Source organism: Rhinolophus sinicus, chromosome 6 (genome assembly GCF_057876585.1).
Source record: "Rhinolophus sinicus isolate RSI-liver-muscle chromosome 6, RSI-T2T, whole genome shotgun sequence".
In the NCBI taxonomy this organism is placed as follows: Eukaryota; Metazoa; Chordata; class Mammalia; order Chiroptera; family Rhinolophidae; genus Rhinolophus; species Rhinolophus sinicus.
In genome coordinates this window covers 28,162,953-28,179,144 of record NC_142506.1, presented here as the reverse complement: position 1 = coordinate 28,179,144, position 16,192 = coordinate 28,162,953, and the positions used below count along the sequence as shown (strand labels likewise).

Below are 16,192 nucleotides of genomic sequence, written 5' to 3'. Positions count from 1 at the left end.
AAAAATAATGCTTTAGTTTCTGTCTGATTTATATCATCATATATCTTATGCAAAGTTCAGAATTTCTTACTTAAAAGAATCCTTTAGGAAATGAAGAAATATAATATATGATGACTTTTTGTATAAATCTTATGTACATTTTTTATAACATTCTGCAAATCAGGTGATATGGTTTAGTTATAGCTTAAGTATAATTCAGAATATTTGACTTACCCATGTTTTATAATGCTTACATTTTCATATTAAGCAAAATTCTAAATTTAGATTTAATCATTAAATATATGCATTTTAAAAATCACTGTCATTTCACTATTATAGTTTGTATATAAGTCTGCTTTTCAGGTTTCAAGAGGTTCGAAATGTTCTTAAAGGGACATGGCGGTGGGGTATGAGTATAAGATGGAAGTAATTTGCAAGTGGTTAAAAAAAATTAGTAATTCCTAAAACAAAATTAATTTCATACTTGTGAAATGCCTTTTCTCTAAAAGTTGCAAATGAATTTTAAAAATTCTTAGTCTTACCTCTATCTGTGGCATTGGCAAGTAATTCTTACTGTGGACAAGTTTGTAGGAACTATATTCATGAATAAAAAGTGCTTAGAAACCTGTAAATGCTGTTAAGAGTTCTTAAAGTATTGGCTAAATATTTCCCTATAATTTGCTTTATAATGTTTTTTATCATATAGTACAAAGGCAGACTTTAATCTGGACCTGAATAGATTAATCACATACTTGAAGTGAATAATAGCAAATTTATGAGATTTTGTTGCTTTTAACAATATTTGCATCCACCCTCACCAATTTTATTTCTCCCTCTAAATTTTAATCCAGTGGTTGGTATCTGTGTTTCTGTCCTGGGAGTCAGTACTTCACATGTTCAACGTGGAATGAAGTTTGCGTTTCACTAGTTGGTTTCAAGAACCTCCATTACCCAATGATGATTTAAAAATACTTCAGTGATATATATTCAAACATAATTAAATTCATCCCATGTTAATATTTTTCTTTATTCCCAAATGTGTGATAAGAAACATTACTCCTTATGGTACTGTTTTCTCCTTTAAGTGAGGGCTTCAAAGAAGTTTCTCTGTGAACGGCGATCTTTCTCAAAAAAAATGAGTGTAGATAAATATATTTAAAATACTATTCTGTAGATTAGAAGTAGTAATGAAAAGACTCATCTATAACAACCTCTTTGCTTTTAAAGACAGTGTATACGGGAATTGATCATCACTGGAAAGAAGGCATTTTTGCTACATGTGGACAGCAAGTAGATATTTGGGATGAACAAAGAACCAGTCCTATATGTTCAATGACCTGGGGATTCGACAGTATAAGTAGTGTTAAGTTTAATCCGATTGAGGTAATGTTTCTTTTTGAAATATTTTCTGTTTCCTTATTATTTATAATTTCAGCTCTGTTTAGAAAACTTTTAAATGTATGATATAAGATTTTTCTGAGTTTTAATGGTATTCTGGCTTTTGGTCAATTTTCCAAATTATATCTGAGTTCTGATATTTTTGGTGAGATCTTGACATGTTTGCCTGCTGTTTGGTCCCAGCTACCAGTGGTCCCAGCACTCTTAAAGGAGGGTGTGTGCATGTGCTCATGGGGATAGAATTCAAGTAAATACTGTACTGTGAAGCTTCGGTATTAACTTATGCCTTCAACACTCACGTGTCACAGATTATTACATCATTCTCTAGGAAAATGTTATTTTCCTTAACTCGCTCAGAGGTCAGAAAAAAGAGCGTTGAGAGAAGTCTGAAATGTCATTCCTAATTCCTTCCCGGTCTCAGGGAAGAATTGGAGATTGGCTACTACTTATTGTTAATTCAGATCTGACTTTAGGAAAGGAGGCTGCCCTGAAAGCCAAGTTAGCTCTTGGACTCCAGGTCTTACCCAAGCCTTTTCTGAATATATAGAAATAGGTGAACTCATTGTCCAGAAGGCTCAGTAGAGATGCCTTTTCCTGTAGAAAGAAAAGGAAATTGCTGCATATGTAAGCTGATTTTAGAAGTTATCAGATTATCATGTTAGATAGTATAAGAGAAAATCCTGATACACAAGTTTTATACTCTGGGAGACCCAAGCTGACAAAAGGAGGGTAGAAAGGCCAAGTCAGGTTAGCAGGGTATAAAAATTGTTTGTGTGATGTATTGGAACATGAGGTGCTTCAGCATGATGTGAGCTTGGCCTTGTGCTACTGAGAAGTCAATCAGAGGACAGGTTTCCTGTCCCCAGCACATATCTGCATACATACTTCTGGGTGGGGTTATCAGTCTAGAGCAGAGATTGGCAAACCATAGTCTGTGAACCCAGTGCCTGTTTTTGTAAATAAAGTTTTATTAGAACACAACCATGCCCTTTAGCTTATATATTGTTTGTAGCTACCTTTGCACTGTGGTGCCAGAATTGTGCAAACGCTACAGAGATCACATGGCCGACAAAGTCTAAAATACTTATTCTCCGGCCCTTTACAGAAAAATTTTGCTGATACCTGGTCTAGAGTATCTATCTGTACTATATTTTCCTTATTCCATCCTCTACCTCTCTTCTTTTGTTCGCTGTGGTTATAGGAGTGAGATACAACATGAAGGGGCAGCCAACTCTGCAGAATTAGGCCATGGTGACACTAGACAGAAGCGGGCTACAAATACAAGCGATTTGTGGGAACATTTCACGTCCTGCTAGATGTGGAACTAACAGCTTGAACTGTTATTACCAGCCAGTGTGCCCTTGTTGTGCCTTTGACCTTCTATAGTCCAGACTTTCCTGTATATTTGTTTCTTTATTTTTAAAATGAGGTTAATTATACCTTTCAGTGCACTTCATAGGTTTGTTGTGAGTATAAAATGTGATAATACTGGGGGTGCCAAAAAAATGTATACACATGATTTGTATTCATCTTTTGTTACCAATATAGGGTATACAATTTTATATTGAGTATTACAATTTTAATAGTTTTTTTCCTTTCTTAAAATATGTATACATTTTTTTTGGCAACCTCTGTCTATGTGAATATTTTTAAAAGGCGCTGTCCAAATTTCAGATGGTGATGTTATTACTATTTAAAAAAAAAAAAAGAAGGAACAAACATGTTGATTCCTACTTCTCTGAGGGAAGATCTTTCACTTCTCTATTTTGATGAATACCTGTGTCAGAAGAACTGATGGGTAATTCTAAAACCATAATTATTAGTGATGACCCAGTGACCATGTTTTTCAAATTTGCTTGTATTAACAACTATTTGTTCAGCTGTGTTCGTGGTCTTTTTTTTTTTTTTTTTAACTTATGAATTGAGTTGGTAACAGCAAATGGTGTTCGTGCCTCTTGTATGAAATTTAATGGAAAAGGCATGTTGTAACGAACAAATGGAGTATATTTGTCTCCTCTAATCATTAATAACAAAATTTTCTGTTAAAATACTGAAACCTAGAATTCTAATGAAGCCAAAAGTTTATGCTAAGCATTGTTACATTTTTACAGGGTGCAAGTCAGCTTTTAGTCTGGGTAGAATTTTTGCTTCGCTCAGATCAAAATCTTTATTTTTAGAAATGGAACCTGGTCAGACCTTGAGGTAACATAATGAGATACTAAGAAATGTTGAGAGGAGTCACTAGGGTTAGGTCTCAAACAGGAAGTGATTTAAAAGTGTTTTGGAACCATAATGATGTTTTATTTGAACTTTGTTCACACATGTGGTAGGGGTTAGCTGGCCACACAGTTGTTTAGTAAATAACTCTTGTCGTTCCTCTTATATTTGCAATAGGAAGTAATTACTAGGGGAAGAAGCCAAGAGTTGTTAGTGTCAGGAACCATGAGTGAGCAGGAATGGTGCTACAGCGCGTGGGATTCAGGGCTCCACTGGTAGCTAAAGGGCTTATTTTCACTTAATGCCAAGGATTACATAAGTACCTTGCATGTTTGTAACTGACTTACAAATAAATATTTGAAACAGTTAAAGAACAGGCCTGATTTAAACAGAGGCTTAATATACCTGATGAAATGTTTGCCAATAAAGTAATAATTTATGTAATTAAGAAATATTGCCATACAGATACTAACTTTTAAATTATATTACCTAATGCTGCCCGGTTGCAGTAAAGTTGACATATTCCCACATTGCAGTGTATATTGGTACAACTCTCTGGGAAACGATTAGCCCTAAATATCAAAAGCCATAAATTTTTTAACGCTTTTTGATTCAGTAATGCCAATATTGAAATTTTATCCTTAGGAAAAAAAAGCTAAATGTATGAAAATGCTCATTAAAGTGTTATAATACTGAAGAAGAGAAAGCAGGTCTCAGTTGAGAATGGATAAGTAAAATATGTTGTTACAAAATAGAACACAGAATTATGCATGTGGATTTAACAGTGAAAATACTTGGTTTAGGTTGCTGAGATTATGGGTATGAGTGATTCATTGTACCCTCTTAAAATGGACTTTTAATGTTGTAACTTTGTATCCTAAACATAAACATTAAGGGTAATTAAATCATTTGTTCACTGAATGGACATGGTTTGCTGCCAAGCCTGACTTTTAACTCATGATTGTTACTTATTTTTAGACATTTCTCTTGGGAAGTTGTGCTTCTGACAGGAATATAGTACTATACGATATGAGGCAAGCTACTCCTCTGAAAAAGGTGAGTTTCAATTTGTCTTCTGCTTTATACAATTGTTAATGCATTCCTCTGTAAATTGAGTGACTGAAAATATGGAGCAAATGTTTCTTCAAAATTCAAAAACAAATTTTTTTTCTTAGAGATGTTCTCAGAACCCACAGTGATTGTAGTCGCATTCGCTCAGCACCCTGTTACTTTTTATACACCATTAAATTTCCACTAGGTACTGGATCCTGGTCTTCTTTGTCCTCCATAATGCCAGTAAATTTTAGCCAACCAGTTAGCGTTTATTAAATTAAAAGTTCTTAAAAGTATTACATCCCATTACTTCAGGCCCCAAGATTATCATATGACACGTACAGTATTTTATTCCAGAAAGTTTTATAACTATGTAACCAAGTTTATTTGTTTAGTTACATGCTGATGGGTACTAGTTTGGTGTTTTGTTTAGACAAACACTATCCTGTTCAAGGTGACAGATTTCCCAACAGTGCTAAGTGGTCTTTCCAGGACTTAGATATGAAAGCTAATACAACCTTAGGCTGACTCTAAAGAGGGAGAAAAATATTGTCGGTAAAGAGAGGAGTGCCATTATAAGAAAAAGGGTATAAAGTTGGTTTCAAGTATGTACTAGAATTGTAAGTACAGAAGAAGGGTTAGACATCATTGATGTACCATGAGTTCATTGTCATAGTCTACATGTAAAAGATGTGCTTCTAATATTTTTGTTGTTCCTCAATCACTTTTATAATATGTAATAAATTTAAGAATATTAGAAATAGAGTATATTCATTGAAGTTTGAACTTGACAAATATGATAACCTTCCAAAGTACCGCTTGAATCATTTCACTCACTCATGGGATATAGTGGGAAGATCCTACATGAAGTTTGGTTTTAGACTTGAAGCAGGTCATTTAATCTGTGTTTCTCCTGTAAAACGGTGATATTAATGACTATCTTGTAGCACATTGGTGAGAATACATGATACGTTAAGCATTTATCAGAAAGCTAACATGAAGTACTTGCTTAATAAGTAGTAGTTTCTGCCCCCTCCACCCTTCAAGTTTTTAAATGGTGTTTCATTGTTTTTCGTTTGAAGAAGAGAAATGTAGCCTGGCTTTCAAGGCCCTCCAAAATCTGGTCCCATTTTGTATTCCATTCATTTATTTGTTTCAGTCAGTAAAGCAGCATATAGATAGGGTTTGTCACATTGCAGGTCACCTGGATGGATGCAGAGATGCTCTTTTCTCTTATTTCTTCATTCTATCTGCTAGACTATTGATGTCTCTTCTATTCTCTCCTAAATGTAGTAGTTCTCAATCAGGGGTTGTACTCTCCCCACCAGGTGTATTTTTGGAAATGTGAGATGGGCATTTTAGAGACTGGTACTGGCGTTTAGTGGGCAGGTGCCTGGGAAGCTAAACATCCTACAATGGACAGTCACACAATGTAAGATTATGCTACCCAAAATGTTCCTATTGAGAAGCTCTGTAATAAACTGGTCTTTCACAGGGCAGCGCAAATCATGCTTGTCTTTTGAAACCTTTCTTCTTCATTTTAACTCTAAGCTTACCATTAATTTTACCTCTAATTTGATACTTAATCACTTACTGCTTCATTGTTTATATTTTAATTTTTCTTATGTATGTCTCATTTTCCTGATTAAACTGTGTTATTTGAGATCAAGGGACCACATATTAAGTATTTTTATATTTTTCAATATTCACCATTGCCTGTGTATTCAGGAAGCAATTATTGGCTGGTTTCTTTTCCTATTGCACCGAGTCAAGTATTGAGCACATAATAGGTATTCTCTAAATATTTGCTTAAGTCGAAGGGGGAAAGAAAGGAAAGGAAATGAAGTGGGAAATTATTCATTTTAGAGGGAATTAATTTCATAGTAATAGGTTAGTATGTTTCCTTTCTCAGGTCATCTTAGACATGAGAACAAATACAATTTGTTGGAACCCTATGGAAGCATTTATTTTTACTGCAGCAAACGAAGATTACAAGTAAGTTTCCGTCTTTTTAAAACTTATTTCTGTCAGAAATGGCTCAATTATATAAGTTTTACTAATTAAATAATGTTTCCTACATAGTATTCCTTCCTATATGTTAGAAAACTGTCATTTGTTTTGCTAAAAAAAAATTTTTTCCCCCCAAATTGGAGAACAACTACTAGCTTCTTAGAAAAGTATTCTCAGTTTTCAAAATGATACTGACAAGAGACAATAAACTATGACCTGTGGACCAAATCCCATCTGCTTCCTATTTTTGTAAAGTTTTGTTGGAATATAGCCACACTGGTGTACTGAATATGGCTACTTTGTGCTATAGTGCCTGAGCTGAGTAGCTGCAATAGAGACCATATGGCCCAGAAAACCAAAAGTGTTTATCGGCCCCTTTACAGAAAAAGTTGGCTGATCTCTGATGCAAACTATGTAAATAATGACTAAACCATACGTGTCTTAGTAGAAACTGAAAATATCTACCTACAAAATTTGTAGCTCTTCGGGTAGATGACAACTCATGTAGGCATGTTATCAGCCATCACTGTTACTTCAGTAAGACAAAAGGAGAAACACAGTTTCAGTCTTTACCTTAGTATTTGTAGATATATTATTCTGTGACTATGTAAAAGTGACTTAGTGGCCTCATGTTCTTTGCCTAGATGCAATTTTATGATTCCTTGTATATTGCTTTAAAACTTGTTGAAGCATTTCACATTGACTGTCTTATTTATCTTTGCAGTATCCCTGTAAGGTGGATAGACATGTGTTAGCCCCTTCTTAAAGATGAGGCTATTGAAGCAGGGAGTTTAATCTCGTAGTGAGAAAGGAGTGTCTTAATCAATTTTTTTATCCAAAACATTTATTGTAAGTGCTATGCATATGGTAGGTTCATAATACAGGGTTTTTGGGTGTTTTTTTGTTTTGTTTTGTTTTTTTGAGAACGTGGAAGTTCATCGTTGGGTTGAACTTTAGAGCTTCTGCGTTTAAGTTCTGCGTTCTTTCTGCTACTATTTATGAAAGCATAAATTAGCTCGGAAATAGGATTTATTATATGATGCTATAGTGGTACCCACTAAAAACATTTATTACGACTTTCTGTACTAAAAAGTTCAGTTGGATGCTCATTAATTAGCAATACCAAACCAAATTAATTGAAGCCCTTTTAGCCTTTATTGACATTTTGAAATCAAATGGCCTTGTTCCGGTTAAAGGGGTTAAAGGCAAGAAAAGAATGTCCCGTAGACCAACCTTATTAAGGTTTCTAAAGCTCATTCTAATTGGCTATTTTGGCAAGATAATCTTTTTTTCAGGGTATCCCTGGAATTTCTTATTTCTTGCCTTGGGAAGAATCACATATGGCACCTGAAACAAAGAATACATTCCTTGTAAGAAGTGACTGTTAGAGTACCATAATTGCTCTTACTTGAAAGTGATCTTGCTATGGTATCCTTTTTCTATGTTTTTAATATTTTCTTTTATTGCCCTTTAAGTAGTCTAATGATTCTGAATTAGAAACTGAAGTTCAAGCCTGGACCCAGCCAGTAACTACTGGAAGAAATATGGACAAGTTGTGTAAACTAGCTCTGTGCCATGGTTTCATCCTCTGTAAGATAAGAGTTGGAACAGATGATTCCTGAAGAATTTTATAACTCAAGACGTTGTTTATATAAATAAATGTCCATTCAAACGGGTCGATTTGCTTGTAATTTGACTAAATTTTTAACCTTTTTCTAAGGTAGAAATTAAAACAGAATTTACTGAAAAACAAAACAAAATAAAAACAGAATTTACCAAAACAAAGCGAACCTGATTGAAAACCACAGCTCTAGACAGGTAATGTAAAGCAGTTTGTCAACTCAGAAATTTAACCTCACAGATCAGTAGGACCTTGGATGACTATCCTGTGGTAGTTATGTTGGGAGATTTTTAAGAGGAACACTAACTTGTCTCTTGATGAGAATTTCATGGTATTTGGAGTATTTTATCATTAATGTCAGTGACTTTTTGTAGTAAAGATATTGAAAAACATTCTTTTCGATGTGTTAGGGTTTTTTTAAAACATTTTCTTTTTGAACTAAAATTTGTAAAAAGTTGCCCAAAAAAAGGTCTTAAAAATAGCGCCTGTCAGCCAACTTCCCCTAATGTTAATGTCTTCCATAACCATAGTTCAGTTAGCAAAACCAAGAAATTAACATTGGTACCATACTATTAACTAAACTGCAGACTTTGTTCCATCACCAGTTTAATGTTCTTTTTCTATCTGAGGATCTAACGTAGGATGTTGAATTTGATTGTCCTGCCTCCTTTGTCTGCTCAGTCTCTGTTCCTCGGTCTACCCTTGTCTTTCATGACCTTAGTACTTTTGAAACGGACTCACTTGTTTGTTATTTTGTAGACTGCCTTTAATTTGGGCTTGACTGATGTTTCTCATTATATTGCATTTTTTGGCAAGAATATCACAAAACTGATATGCCTCTGGTGCATCAAATCAGGGTTACATGATGTCAGTGTGTCTTATAACTGGTGATGTTAACCTTGATCACTCACTCAGTTAAGGTGGCATCTGCCAAGTTTCTCCACCATAAAGTTACTGTTTTTTCCTCTTATAATTAACACATACCTTGGGGGAGATACTTTCAAATTTTATAGCTGTCCTGTTCCTTCTCAAACTTGCGCTCACTAACCTTAGCATCTTAAAGTGTTTTGATATTAGGAAGTTGGTCACAGTAATGCTGTTTTACTGTTGTCCATTGTCTATGTTGGCTCAATTTGAAGTGCTGTTCTTTTAGCTGTTGATTAAGAAGAATGTTTTAAACCTTTACAGTCATGAAGTTACTGTTTTTACCAATTGTGTACGTGTAGTTTTCTAACTTTACTACAGCCTTTGAAAAGCTGTGCTCACCCTTATGTGTATCATTGCTAGTATAAGTTAGTGCAATTTTGTTGGAAATGATTTGTCAACTCAAGCCTTAAAATGCTCATGACTTTGGACTTAATAATCCTACTTGTAGGAATCTGTCCAAATTTATTTGAAACCACCTCATTCAATTAAAGATTTAATGTCAAAAATTGAAATATTGGAATTTTATTTAAGAATTTATGAATAAATTATTAATGAATTTAAATTATAAATTATTTTAACTCATGTTTAAATATACAACCATTAAAATATTTTCAAAGAAAGATTATTCAGTGAATAAATGCTCATAATGTATGCTACATGAAATATCTGAATACAGAGCTTTATTACACAGTATTATTGAGAGTATCAGATACTCTCAATTTTATTAAGAGTATATATATTTAAATTGCATGGTGAAAAGATTACAAATTACTCTGTGGTGACTTTCTCTGGGTGGTGGAATTAAAGGTAAGTTTGGTACTCTTTGTACTTTGAAATTTCCACATTTTCGACAATGAGATTTATGTTTATAAGGATGAAAGTGTGTATGTATAATCTTAAGAGATAATAAAAACTATTGGTATTTTCCCTTTCCCTTTTCTGCTGTCTAAGGAATTAAGCTGTTGATTTAGATGTGCATTATTTAGCAAATGGTCTTTCAGTAGTATCTCTTACAATTGCATATGCTTCTTTATAGAAATTTGTATCGAGTAATTAAAAATCCTTTTGCAGCTTATATACTTTTGACATGCGTGCACTGGACACTCCCGTAATGGTCCACATGGATCATGTTTCCGCAGTGCTTGACGTGGATTACTCCCCCACTGGGAAGGAATTTGTGTCCGCCAGTTTTGATAAATCTATTCGAATCTTTCCTGTGGATAAAAGTAGAAGCAGGTATGTTACTCCCAATAAACCACTTGTTTTTGTTGGATTTTTCCTTGTTTTAAGCATCTTTTTTTTTTTTTTTAAGTGTGTTTGTTTGTGTGTATGCGATGGCGCCCACACCCCGGTATTGTAATGTGGGGTACCAGCTTCCACTGTGTCATCTATGGGCAAAACCTCAGCCTTTTGGGCAGTTTCTTTCATTGAATAGGATGTTGTCTTTATATAATTTGTTGATAAGAAATTTTAGTGTTTGCCTTAGGAGAAAGCCTTTTATTTTAGAATCATTTGTAAATGTTTTATAGTGAACTTTGTTTTATAAATACTTTGTTTTTTTAGAGTGATTTTAGGTTTACAACAAAATTGAGAGGAAGAAACAGAGATTTCCCATATGTCCCTGATTCCACACATACACAGCCTCTCCCTCACTACCAACATCGCCACCCGAGTTGTCCGCTTGTTACCAAGGGTGAACTTACATTGACACATCATAGTCATCCAAAGTCTGTAGTTTACCTTAGGTCTCATGCTTGGTTCTGTGGGTTTGAACAAATGTATAACAGAGATCTATCAATGCATTATCATACAGAGTATTTTCGTCGCCCTAGAATATAGTAAATTTAAACATTTTTTAAAATTGATAATGAAGAACTTAGATAAGTTTTTCCCTAATACAGTTGAAGAGCAATTAATAATACCATATATTTGTTATTTCTTATTCAAATTCAGTTCTTACACACTAAGGCAAAAAAGAAAAAGAAAGAGAGAGAGAGATAACAGTTTAAGTAGTCAGGATCATTCTCCCTCCATTCCGCTTAGTAGGTATATGTCCTGGAATGATCAAGAGGTGGGAGACAGAATTACTCAGCTGTCCTGTACTCTGTGTGTGTCTCATTCTATAAGCGCATTGAGTGTCTTCAGGTGTTTAAGATGTGTGTTGTTTTGTACACCTTGGCCCTCTACTACATATTATACATTATTGAATGTAGTACGTATTTCTATTATCTATATTGTATTATTATATTGAGGTAGTTTACAGAAAACTATAAGGTTTGGCACTTTAAGGTTTTTAAGGGTAATTTTGACTACGCTTGATTTTTTGCTTTATAGCCTGACTTTAAAACCTAACTCCTATGTAAGAGACAGACTTGTACAGTGTACAGAGCACTTTTATACACATTCTTCTTGTTCCATAGTAAGGCCTTACATATGTTCCTGGAAGCATATTCAAAGCAAATCCAAGTAAACTGGAGGAAATTTATCTGTAAAAAATAATGATTGTTAAAGAATTATGGTGTCACTCACACTTGAAGATATGACCACCTCCATTTTAATACAATAATATTAATAACATTAAAATTTAAAAAGAAAATCTAAATATCTCTAAAGTACAATAAAAATACATACAAGGGGTGCCAAAAAAATGTATACAAGTGGACACTTTGGTCAACGTTGCTCAAGCAGTATTTCGCCATAATCAGAAGTGTCTGGACGCTGATGGTAACCACTTTCAGTACCACTTGTAATTGCAGAAGTCAAACGTGACTCGTATTCATCTTCTGTTATCAGTATATATTGAGTATTACAATTTTAATGGTTTTCCTTAAAATGTGTATAAATTTTTTGGCACCCTTTGTGTACACACACACACACACACACACACACACACACTACACGCATGCGTATGCCTATATACATATACTTTATTGAATGGCCTGGTCTTGCTTGATGAAATTATAGTTCAGTGGGGAGAAGATGGGCTTGGGGAAAGATAATGGGGAATGACTGGAAGTAGTAGAAAAGGAAAGGAGAAAAGTGAGGGAAAGGAAAAAACAGAGCCTGCATATGAGGGTGAGAGGTAATGCCCTGGGCTGGAGGACAACAGTGAGGAGCTGGTAAAGCAGTTTACCCGGCTTTGTAAAGATTGATGGTAGCAGAGAATTTTTCTGGGACTCTTTTTCACTTAAAAAAAATCTAGAGAGCCTTCGATTTGATATTGTTACGACAACAGGGTGAGAAAATCTCACTATTTTAGTGCAGTGATGAGAATTTTAATCATTACTCTTAATGGTAACTAGCCTAACTTCTACAGTGTTGAAGGTTTCTGAACCATCTGTGGAAAGAATGCTGTTTGTTTTCAAAGGCATATCGTGTTCTCCTGACTCCCTGTCTTTCTGTTCCAATAGGACCAGGACTAGGGTGCAGAATTAAAAGAGTTATTCACTTTCAGGGTGTGCAAGTGCCATCCCTGCATCTACACAACCCCGAAAGTGAGTGCCTCCTTCAGCGTTTACACTGTTGCTACCTCATTGGCCTTACTCTAATCCCAGCCCTGTGTTCACAACCGAAAGCACTTTCAGACCAAGCTTCCTCCTGAGAGGCAAGCAACACATCCGTACCTTTTTTGTCATAGCCAGTCTGCTTGTCTCTTTGGTGTTTTTATTTATGATAGTTGTATCTTGCTTTCCTCCAGTTTAAGGAAGCCATATTGATTCCTAACCCACCTTGTATCGTCATTGATTGCCAGCAAATTATTGTTATCATCACTGTGTATCTGATTAAAAAGGTCTTTGAATCAAATGCATATTGACGGGAGCATGCTGACAACTTTGATAGTCATTCCATCCCCCGAGTTTCATTCCATCATCTCCACTGTAGAACTCCTGGTGTTGATTTCTATATGGCTACTAACTTGATATTACCCAAACTGTCATAAACAGTTTGTTGGGATTTTTCAGTCCGGCCCAAGGCAAGACTGATAGTTTCCACTTTTCTCACCTTTCTGGAAAATATTAAGCATCAAGAGAATATGACCCTCCATCATTTCTTGGCACCAGAACCTCCAAAGTAGTAGGGCACTATTTTTCCAATAGGTGGGTAAAGAACAAAGAAAGAGTAAGAGAAATGGGAGTGTTTAGATACCTATGATTTCAAGGGCCCAACCAGTTGAGTTTAAGCTGAACTATTTCAAAATCAGTATGGACAACTAAATACAAGTCTAGCTAAAAAGGTGAAATTAAAATTGTGTGAAGTGAGGAGTTCTTACACCCCATTTCTGGGTAATTGTCTGCTGATGTCATTTGAAGGTTTTATAATCATAGTCTTAGTATGTGTTACTTCCTGTTCTGTTTACATATAAATGATATTCCCTCTGACCTTTGCCTTCATCTGCTTGAAAGCTAGTTCTGTTTGTTTCCATGTGGCCTGCTCTAGTTTCCTATCATTACAAACATCAAATAACACAGGCAGTGCTTTGAATGACCTGTATTTTAAAAATATTTTCCTTTGAAAGACCTTAAAATGATTAGTTATTTTTAAAGTAAATTCTGTGTAGATTTTTTATAACAACAATTAAATCGATATTTGAACATAGGCGTTTATTGGGCTTTCATGAAATATTTACTAAGCAAACAAGTAAATCAATTACATTTACATAGAGCAGTTAGTTTATTTTGACTTTGTATGTAAAGAATTTAAGTTTTTAAAATATTTATCTCTGAATAGTATAACTTGTAATGAGCTTTATATATCTATCATATGTACAAGCATAAACGTATCTGGAAGTTAACTCTGCATAGTTTACCAGTAAGGAGGGTTCTAAGTTGGTTAAGTGACTAACCATTAGATTTGACTGGTCTAATACATGAACAGGTTATTTTTAATGGTTACCAAAGCCTGATTGAATTTCCTAATATTTGTATTTATTACATGGCTATAGGTGGAAAAGGGCCTCTTAAATAACGGAGATTATAAGAATTTAGTCTTGTAAAGCAGTGCATTGAGAGGCTAAGAAAAAGCAGTTTCATCTACTTTTCATTTTAATAGGATGTTCTTTCTAACCATTTTCCTACTTTTAGAAGTAAATTTAATATGATTTATGTGCATGTTCACTTAGGACCTGAAAACATATCTTTCAGAAACAGTGTAAAAGACTAACTTTGTGACTGTATTTCAGAGATGTTTTGATAGATACGAATTCTGTTAGATTTTGACATCATGTATGGGTTTTCTTTTACTATTCGTTTGCTGTGCTTCTTTCCTTTCTCTAAGTAGTCTGCATTTTGAGTCTTTTTTTTTTTTTAATCCATATGTGGAAAATTTATTTCTTGAGAAGTCTCATCTTTTTAATTTTCTGTGACCTTATCTTTTACTTTCTTTTTAATGCTGTTCTTCACACTTCCCAATATAGCATCTTCTGTGAATTCACTTAGCATGTTTCACAGTCTTTCCAAATAGGTATGATATTTGACATCTCCATTTATTAAATGATTCTTAACTCATCAGACACTTCTGTAGCCCTCCCTTTCTTTTCACGCATGTAAATCAGCTCTCACTTCAATTAAGTAAGCTTTCTAAACAATTTTACCAAAGCACAAATCAGATATCATGATCAACATGCCATGATGTGCTCCTTGAATGCCATTGCATTTATTTTGTTTTCCTGTAAAATGAAAAAAGAATAGTATGGTGGTTGACCAGAATTGCTTTGAGGGTACAAGGGGGAAGCTTACAAAAACACTCCATTTCTTATTTTTATAAAATTATTCCGGGTTCAACATATTTTGTGTTATATGCCTTCAGTTATTTTGTGAACTTTTCTAGGCATCTAGTTTTGCTTAGTTTGTTTATATTTATTTTTCTTATTGGATTCTAACTTCTCTGAGGAGATTTATTTTTAATTCCCCAATACTTGGCATAGAATATTGTTAGTTTGGTTCAATAAAAATACATTAAAATGAATTTGAATTTCTCTTTTATACTCTCTTAGAACTCAAAAATTGTGTCCTGATACTTGATAGGCAGTGGTTAAAGAAAATCTGTACCAAAATACTAACAGTTTTAACTTAATTCCTCTTCTGTAGGGAAGTCTATCACACAAAAAGAATGCAACACGTTATCTGTGTAAAATGGACTTCTGACAGCAAATACATTATGTGTGGATCTGATGAAATGAATATTCGTCTGTGGAAAGCTAACGCTTCTGAAAAATTGGGTGTGGTAAGAGACCCCATTTTCTTTCATTGTCATAAAGCTAGTTTCTAATTTTATTGGATGTCATTATATTGTAAAGAGAATTTACTTGAAGTGCTTTAGGTATTTTGGTCAAATTGGCGTAATTGTGATAAAAAGAAATAACTTAGCACCAAAACAGACAAGGCTGTATTAAGATTTTTTTTTTTTAGGTCAAAGGCACCTTCAGAGGTCTTTGTTAATTCAGGTGTTTGATAATATTTGAGCCTTCTTGGTTCTTTGTGTTTTCCTTGAGGTAGGGAGAGAAGATGTAGGGACTAGAAGCTTAGAACTTAGAACACCTATTTCTTTTGTTAAAGAAATAGTAATCTGGCAGATCAAAGGCTGCAAGTCCCTGTGAGTTCTTTTAATATCAAAGACACAGTGAAACACTTAAAACAAAAAAAACAAAAGGCTTCAGACTTTAAAAAAAAATTCAATGAAAATATAACAAATATTATCATTTTATCATTGGCTAGCTACCTCTGGGTTCTGGGGTTATGGCTGATTTTTTGTTCTTGATATTTTTCTAAATGTCTCACGTTTTCTCTAAGAAACATAACAATGTTTATATCGGAAATAAATTTAAGTTTAAGAAGAAGAAGTTAAGGGTTATTTTCTGCTTGGCCTCAGTAGGAAGATCAAGATATGATAAGCAGTAATTAAAGACAATTATGTTTTACATTTAATGATTGGTAAGTATTACACTATGCCTAGTTTTCAATTCATTAAATGTTCCTCTAAGTTGTATCA

General features: G+C 34.1%; 1 protein-coding gene across 1 annotated transcript in view; it reads left to right on the top strand.

Annotated features, from left to right (window-relative positions):
* Positions 1 to 16,192, top strand: part of DCAF13 (DDB1 and CUL4 associated factor 13) — a 29,938-nt gene that overhangs the window by 11,359 nt on the left and 2,387 nt on the right. Inside the window, exons 5-9 of the mRNA XM_019750634.3 lie at positions 1,207 to 1,362; positions 4,573 to 4,650; positions 6,560 to 6,642; positions 10,277 to 10,441; positions 15,292 to 15,427. Of these exons, the coding sequence (XP_019606193.2) occupies positions 1,207 to 1,362; positions 4,573 to 4,650; positions 6,560 to 6,642; positions 10,277 to 10,441; positions 15,292 to 15,427 (618 nt within the window). The remainder of the gene's footprint in view (positions 1 to 1,206; positions 1,363 to 4,572; positions 4,651 to 6,559; positions 6,643 to 10,276; positions 10,442 to 15,291; positions 15,428 to 16,192) is intronic.